The sequence below is a fragment of the Grammomys surdaster genome, unplaced genomic scaffold, assembly GCF_004785775.1.
Source record: "Grammomys surdaster isolate TR1022 unplaced genomic scaffold, NIH_TR_1.0 254, whole genome shotgun sequence".
NCBI lineage: Eukaryota > Metazoa > Chordata > Mammalia > Rodentia > Muridae > Grammomys > Grammomys surdaster.
The window spans coordinates 2,987,640-2,995,201 of NW_021604695.1; the positions used below are offsets into that span (position 1 = coordinate 2,987,640).

General features: G+C 45.1%; 1 protein-coding gene across 1 annotated transcript in view; it reads right to left on the minus strand.

Moving 5' to 3' along the window:
* The window catches only part of Efcab8 (EF-hand calcium binding domain 8), a 65,020-nt gene that overhangs the window by 4,110 nt on the left and 53,348 nt on the right, over nt 1-7,562 (minus strand). Inside the window, exon 20 of the mRNA XM_028775301.1 lies at nt 3,610-3,778. Coding sequence (XP_028631134.1) covers nt 3,610-3,778 — 169 coding nt within the window. The remainder of the gene's footprint in view (nt 1-3,609; nt 3,779-7,562) is intronic.

The window sequence follows — 7,562 nt, forward strand, 5'->3', positions numbered from 1 at the left end:
TCTCTCTCTCTCTCTCTCTCTCTCTCTCTCTCTCTCTCTCTCTCTCTGCCTTTCTCTGTCTCTACTACCTCTCAACTCCCCTCCCCGTGCCCTGAATAAACTCTATTCGATACTATATGGTCATGTGGCTGGTGTCTCAGGGGGAAGGGGCGCCTCAGCATGGGCCCGCGGAGGCACCCCTTACCCCACACCTGACTATACCTCCACCGAACATATTCCTTCTCTTCTTATCTTTTCATAAAACACAACAAATATAAGAGCAACTAAAAATGACAGAGAAGTCTTTACAGGAAACACTAGTCTGGACACTACTCTCTTCTCCAGGAGTTCCCTGTATGTGTCTAAGCTTCGAGAGAGCCAAGCTTGACCTAGACGGAAGGATGTAGCCATGGAATCAGCGGAGCTCTTGCCAGCCCTGCAGCTGGCAAGACTGAGTCTCCATCCTGAATGTACAAAACCCTGTGAGGAATGCAGTGAGCACTCAGGGGTGTGGGGTGGACTACACTGAGATCAAGAGAGAGAGTCAAGAGAAGAAGCCGAGCCAAGCCTGCTTTGTCATACCCAAAGATAAGGTAAGCCAGGTCTACCTAGGTCCCCTCTCTAGCCCCTCCGGCTCAGACCCAGCTGAAAGAGGTGAGAAAATACATGCTGGGGATGGGGTAGGGGGAACAATGCCTCTGTAAATCCTCACAGATCACACACCATCCAGAAAAACCTCGTTGTGTACAGTTTTGTTAAATGTATCCTGGTAAACTGTCATTTTGAGCCTACTTTAAAGCCAGCTCTGGAGCAGGGTGACTCACTCCCAGTTGTGTAACACTGCCCCCTGTTGTAACTCAGGCGTATTTATTCTCAAAAGATCCTCTAAGATCCCTGTCCTGAGTCATACTGGTCCCCAAACTCTGCAGGGAGAACAGGAAAACAACAAAACAGTCCAAGAAACCCACGTAGCCAGCATCGCTCTAACACCAGAGCCAGACGATGGTACCACAACAAAGAAAAACTACTGGCTAATATTCCTGGTGAACAGAGATGCAAAATTCCTCCATCTGCTCAGAGAGATGGCTTCATTAACAAAGTCAGTGTTCACTGCATAAGCGTGAGGACTCGAGTTCAATTCCCAGAACCAGTGCAGACAGGTGTGTTACTAAATCCTCTCTACATGGAGTAGGGGTGGAGCTGAGGCAGGCCGATCCCTGGGGTTTGCTGGCCAGCTGCCTGAGCCAAGCTGATAAGCACCAGACCAATGAGAGGGTCTGATTCAAAAGACATCTGTCCTCCACATGCACACACTCACATGTGCACACTCACAAACACACACAACACACAAGAACATATCTTAGCAAGCCAAGAAAACAACCAGGGAAAGTCTAAACATTGGTCTTAGTGATGACTCCTTGACCAGAACTCCAAAAACACCAACAACAAAGGCAAAAACAGATTAGCAGAGCTCTGTAAAAGCAGGATTACTTGGAACTAAAAGCTGCTTGGCTGGTTAAAGGTGACCTATGAAATGGGAAATGACACCATACATCTAACATGGGCTAACCACTAAAATACGTAATTCCTGCCACCTAATAGAAAAAGCAGATTTTTTTTTAAAGACAAATAACTTGAATGGACATTTATCCAAATGAGATGTACAAATGGCCAGCAGGCTGCGGGAAGACGCTCAGCACAGGGAGCCAGAGTACACCTCACACTCATCAGCATGGTTATCAGAAAGACAGGAGATAGGTCAGAGAACATGCCCTTATAAGAATGTAAACCTGGGTAACTACTCTGAAAACACTGTGACGCTCCTCAAAATTGATTATTTTCAAAAAAAAAAAAAACAAAACAAAACCTGAAAGCATGTAGTTAACCCATTTGGAAGGCAGAGGCAGGAGAATTGCAAATTTGGGGCCAATCTGGCCTACACATTGAGCCCCTTTTACACACACACAAACCAGATCATTTCCCCCAACTCCAAGATGTAAGCATTATTGGCAATGACCAAAACATGTAAACAACCAAAAGATGAATTCAGGCAATTCACCTATAATGGAATGCTCTTCAGCCTTACAAGAGAAGAGAATTCTGTGACTATGACAATAGGGGTGAACCCTGAAAACACAAGGCTCAACAAAATGAGCCAGACATAGGGCAAACTGCAGCATCTCATGTCTAACACGAGTTCATAGAAACCGACCAGGCACTGAGGAGAGGAGGCACGCTGCGAGATGGCAGGGTTCAGGGCTGAGCAAGTGTAGCTGACGTAGGAGATCGCTGGGATGAATTTCACGGCTCGAATGTTTGGAGAAAGAAAACAGGGAAAAGCGCATCACATGATCCCAGGTGTACAAAGTGCAGAAACAATCCGTGAATTTAGAAGCCAAGCCAAGAAGAGTGGTGCCCACCTGGGACCCAGTATGGAAAGGACAAAAGGCCAGCCTAGGCTATCATAGTGGCATGCTATCATTACAAAACAACAACAACAATAAATTCAGGATTCAGAAAGATGCTTAGCTGGAAAAAAAAAAAGTACTTCCTACAGAAGCCTGAAGTCAGACCCCCACCACGGGCACTAAAAGCCAACACAGCAGTGCACACCAGTGCCCCATGCTGGGGCGTGGAAACAGGCAAATCCCTGAGGATCATTGTCCGGCCCTCCTAGGCAAATCAGTGAGCTCCAAAATAAAGTGGAGAACAAGTGGAGAAGCCAGAGTTGATCTCTGGCCAATACAAGTGAGTGCACACATGGGCATGTACCCACTAGCATGTGCACACACCTGTACAGACCTGTACATATGCCACCACACATACACATAGACAGAAAAAGGAAAAGAAGGTCAGGGCCTGGCAAGCTGACCCAGTGGGTGAAGGCGCTTGCCACCAAGCCTGCCAATTTGAGTTCCACGCCAGGGACACACACAGTAGAAGGAGAGAAGCATCTCCCACGGTTGTTCTCTGACCTTCGCGTGTACTCCGTGGCATGCACCTCCCCTAATAAATGTTAAAAAAAAAAAACCCATATTTTAATTGGGTTGGTAGTATTTCCTAGAGAAAAGCTGGTGGCAACCAAGATAGTGGTAGCTGTACAGGTACATATATGTATGCTCTGGAAATTCAGACTGGGACACTTTAAGCTTGTGAGTTTTTCTTTATATATAATACCAGAACTGTTCTTATTTTCTTTGTTTTTCGGATTGGTTTTAGGGGGCTGTTTGTTTGAGACAGGGTCTCTCTGTGTAGCCCTGGTTGTCCTGGAACTCACTTTGTAGACCAGGTTGGCCTCCAAGTCAGAGACCCACCTGCCTCTGCCTCCCAAGTGCTGGGATTAAAGGTGTGCGCCACCACCACCTGGCTTATGCTTATTTCTTAAGAGAAAAGAACAGACCGTACCAGTTATACAACTTTCTGAAGCTCACCAGCACAAGCCAAGCAGGGTGGCTGAGTGAATGCGTGGGAGGACGGTTGATGGCTAAGTGGATACAGCTGGACAGATTGGCATCTTGCAAGATTCTCTGAGCAGCTGAGACCCTCCTCCCCACAAGGCATCAGGGTAATGCCAGGTGTGTTCTGTCAGGGACAGAGACAGAAAAGGCTGTGCTTCTGCAGCACCCATACCTATGGTATCACCACAGAGATTCCAAGCCTTGACATCCCGGTCCTCGCTTGCACTGACAACCAGCCGGAAGGAGTCCACATACAGGATATCTGTCACGCTGTCCATGTGGCTACTCCAGGTAATCAGAAGTGGTGGAGGGACCAGAGAAATGGTCTGTCCTTCCACAACCTGTAGGGGGCAGTAGAGAATGACTTACATCATGCTATCATTCAAAATCCTTAGCATGAAGGTTGTCAACCTGTGGGTTGTGACACCTTTGAGAGTCACATATCAGATATCCCGTGTCTCAGATACTTGCATTATGATTCACAACAGTAGCAAAATTACATTTATGAAGAAGCAATGAAATAATTTTGTGGTTAGAGATCACCACGACATGAAGAACTATATTAAAGGATTGCAGCATTAGGAAGGTTGAGACCCGGTGCCTTAGCAGGTACCTATAGGATCCAGAGCAGCAGAGTCCAAGGAAGGGCCCCTAGTCACCAACCAATGAACCACCTTTGAGCTCTTCACATTAGCCTGCCACTGCTGACATGTGATAGGTCTAAGCACTTCTCTGGCCTCATGGGCCCTTTGTTAAAGCTGTCAGAGTCATTTCCACTTGTTTGCTGAGAGCCTGTACTGCATACGGTGACCATCTCACTGGAACCTCACAACCCTATAGGCCAAAGAGCATGGCCGCCATTTTACTGAGAAGGAGTAATCAGAGATATTCAGAAGTCGGCCTGAAGCCACAGAGCTGAAAAGCGATGGACTGGAATGTAAGCCTGCGTGTCTGCTAACTCTCTTCAGCCGAGCACTCAAAGGACAGACGGCATGGGGCGGCTGGGGATATAGCTGACATCACATTAGGAAGAAAAGGACTCTATGTAACTGAGAAGTGACTGGGGACCACACGTGTCTGCGCGTGTGTGCATGTATACGGTGCACATATGTATTTGCATGTTTGCCTTTGTTTTGACCCATATGTGTGCACGAGCACATGCATGTAGATGGCACAGGTGGAGGCCTGAAGTTGACCTCTGGTGTCCTTGATCTCTCAGGCTCTCTTGCTGAACCCAGAGTTTGCCAGTCCCAGCCGGTCCCAGCCGGTCTAGTTAACAAGCTCGCCCCAGGGATCCCCACTGCCCGCTCAGCTGTCAGATGGGTTCTAAGGATTCAAAATCCTCAAATTTAAGCAGCAAGTATTGTATCCACTGAGCCAACTCCACAGCCCCAACCATTTTGAGATAAAACAAGACCAAGGAAGGGACATTTCTTCGGCTATAAACAGGAATGGTAAGTCAGACTAATGCAAACTATAACCCACCAACAAAAGACTGCAGAGAGCTCAGAAAGACTCCTAAGCAGATGCAAAACCCTGGTCTATAAGAACAGAATCAGAAAGTATGGTTCAAAAACAGGGTCGGGATACCGAAGGGATATTGAAAGAAAACCGACCACTCTCCCATCTGAAACTAAAATCAGAACTTTTAGTTTGGGTTTTTAGGTTTCAGGCTTTTAGGTCTCATGAAGCCTCTGCTGCATCAAAACTGTCTCACAGGAGACTCTCAGAAAAGTTTGCAGAACTGTTGTTTGTAATTTCACTACCCAGGGGAACTCACCCACAAAGGCACTTGTAGCTAGCATATGCTCTATGAGCCGGTCTGTCCCTGATTCCATCCCTTTACCTGCTTTATTCACATAGCCCGTGTCTCCAGAGTTTCTATCTCTTATTGACTTAGTTTCATGTCTTCCTTAGATTTTATCCATTTTCTTTTTTCACAGTAAGAAAATTAGACCCAGTTGGTGTTGGCACACACTTTTAATCCCAACACTCAGGAGGCAGAGGCAGGTGGATCTCTGAGCCAGGCTGATGTACAGAGACAGAGTTTCAGGACAGCCAGAGCTACACAGAAAAACCCTGTCTAGAAAAAAGATAAAAACAAAAAAAAAAATAGAAACTGTTTTAATGCCAATAATAAGCAAAAACTCAAATAAACATACATGATTCTAGGCATGGCTCTAGAAAGTGAAATATTATCTTACTAGAAATCCTGATTGCAATTTGCCGTCCCTGAGATGTGAGCACGGTGTGCCATACATAGTCTACAGCCCCCTAACAAAATAAAGGCTAAAGCAATATGAGACTCTTGTGCATCTAGGAAAATCTCTTGAGAAAGCCCAGTGCCCTTCTAATGATAAGAACTCTCACCAGCTTAGTCGTGGGGAAGGGTCACTCAGCAGGGCAGCACCAGCACCAGCAAACTAGACCAGCTTATAATGTGAGACTCAGCATCGTATAAAAGCCTTTCCTCTCAGGTCAGGAGAAAGACAAGGATGCTGCTCCCCTTCCTATTCTACATGGTAATTAGTGGTCCTGACCTGAGCAAGCAGGCAAGAGTGAGAAAGACAAGGAATGCTAGTAAGAACGGATAAATGCACTGTCAGCTGACTCAATGGATGACAGAGACCCTAAAGACTCCTCTCAAACACAGAGATGGTAAAGAAATTCATTAAAGTTACAGAACACAAAAACCAAGGCCAGTCTAAGCACTCTGTCTCAGCCAACAGAGCAGAGCCAGATGTGGTACTGCCATCCCAAACCTCAGAGATGGAAGCAGGAGGATCAGGAGGTCAAAGGCCAGCCTTGACTACATTGCAAGTTCAAGTACACCCTGGGTTATTCGAGACCCTGTCTCAAAAATAGTAAAGAAGAAAGGAAGGAAGAAAGAGGGGAGGGAGAGGAGAAAATCAACATGCAAAAGTCAGTAATATGAGATAAGATTCAGCTAGGTATTGCAGTACTTGCCTAACATATAAAAAGCCCCGAATTCTATTCAGACAGACACAGGAAGAGCAAATGCGGGTGAAATGCAGAGAAAAGTGAACATTCACACAGTCTGAGTAGACATTAAATCTTCACAACCACAATGAGCACAATACAAAGATTTCTCAATGGGACCGCCACGCCATCCAGCAGCCATATTCCTGCACCACAGTCAGTGGAACCGAGATCAGGCTGCAGAACGTCTCTCCTTCCCTGCTGACCATAGTGTTACAATAGCCAAGATATGGGAGTCAGATGAGTGCACACTAACAGACTGGTAGATAAGGAATGACTGGTGTGAATACACATGGACTCCTATTCATCCTGGCAAAAAGAAAGAAAGGAAAAGCTGTCATTTGTCATAAAAGGTAAATTCCACATAACCTCATGTATTTATAGAACGGCAGGGTATTAGTAAACAGATTCTATGTATGTGGAATCTTTAAGAATGTATATATGTGTATATGTGTATACACATATACACATAAATACATTAATGCATGCCATGGAAGCAGGAGGAGGACTTTAAGGTAAAAGGAGGCAGCGAGCAATTGAGGCGGGGGAGATGAAGGGGGAGTAGCAGGGGCAATATGAACAAAGTATGATAAGAATTCAGGAAATGTAATCAAAGCTATTATTTCATACATTAAGTAAAAATTAATTTAAAATATCAATAGGAAAAGAAGATACAAAGTTTCAGTTGGACAGGAGAAATAGCTTTAAGATTTACTGTGTAAGGCCAATAATAGAATGTACGCTTAAAATAGCCAAGAATATAATCAAAAATACACCCTTTGAGATGACCAAGAGTAAATTTCAAATGTCTTATCACAAAAAGAAGCAAGCAGGTGATGAATATGTTAACTAACATGATTGGCACACTGCACTATGCAAATGTGTATAATTTTGATTTTTCAGATAAAATAATGTTAATAAAATTTTAAGGGAAAAGACTATTTGATGATGATCTAGTGCAGAACACAATCTCTTGTAAATGCCTCACCACATGGGTGTGAGCATGCTGGCATTCACAAAGCCACATGGGTGTGAGCATACTGGCCCTCACAAAGCCACATGGGTGTGAGCATACTGGCACTCACAAAGCCACATGGGTGTGAGCATGCTGACACTCACAAAGCC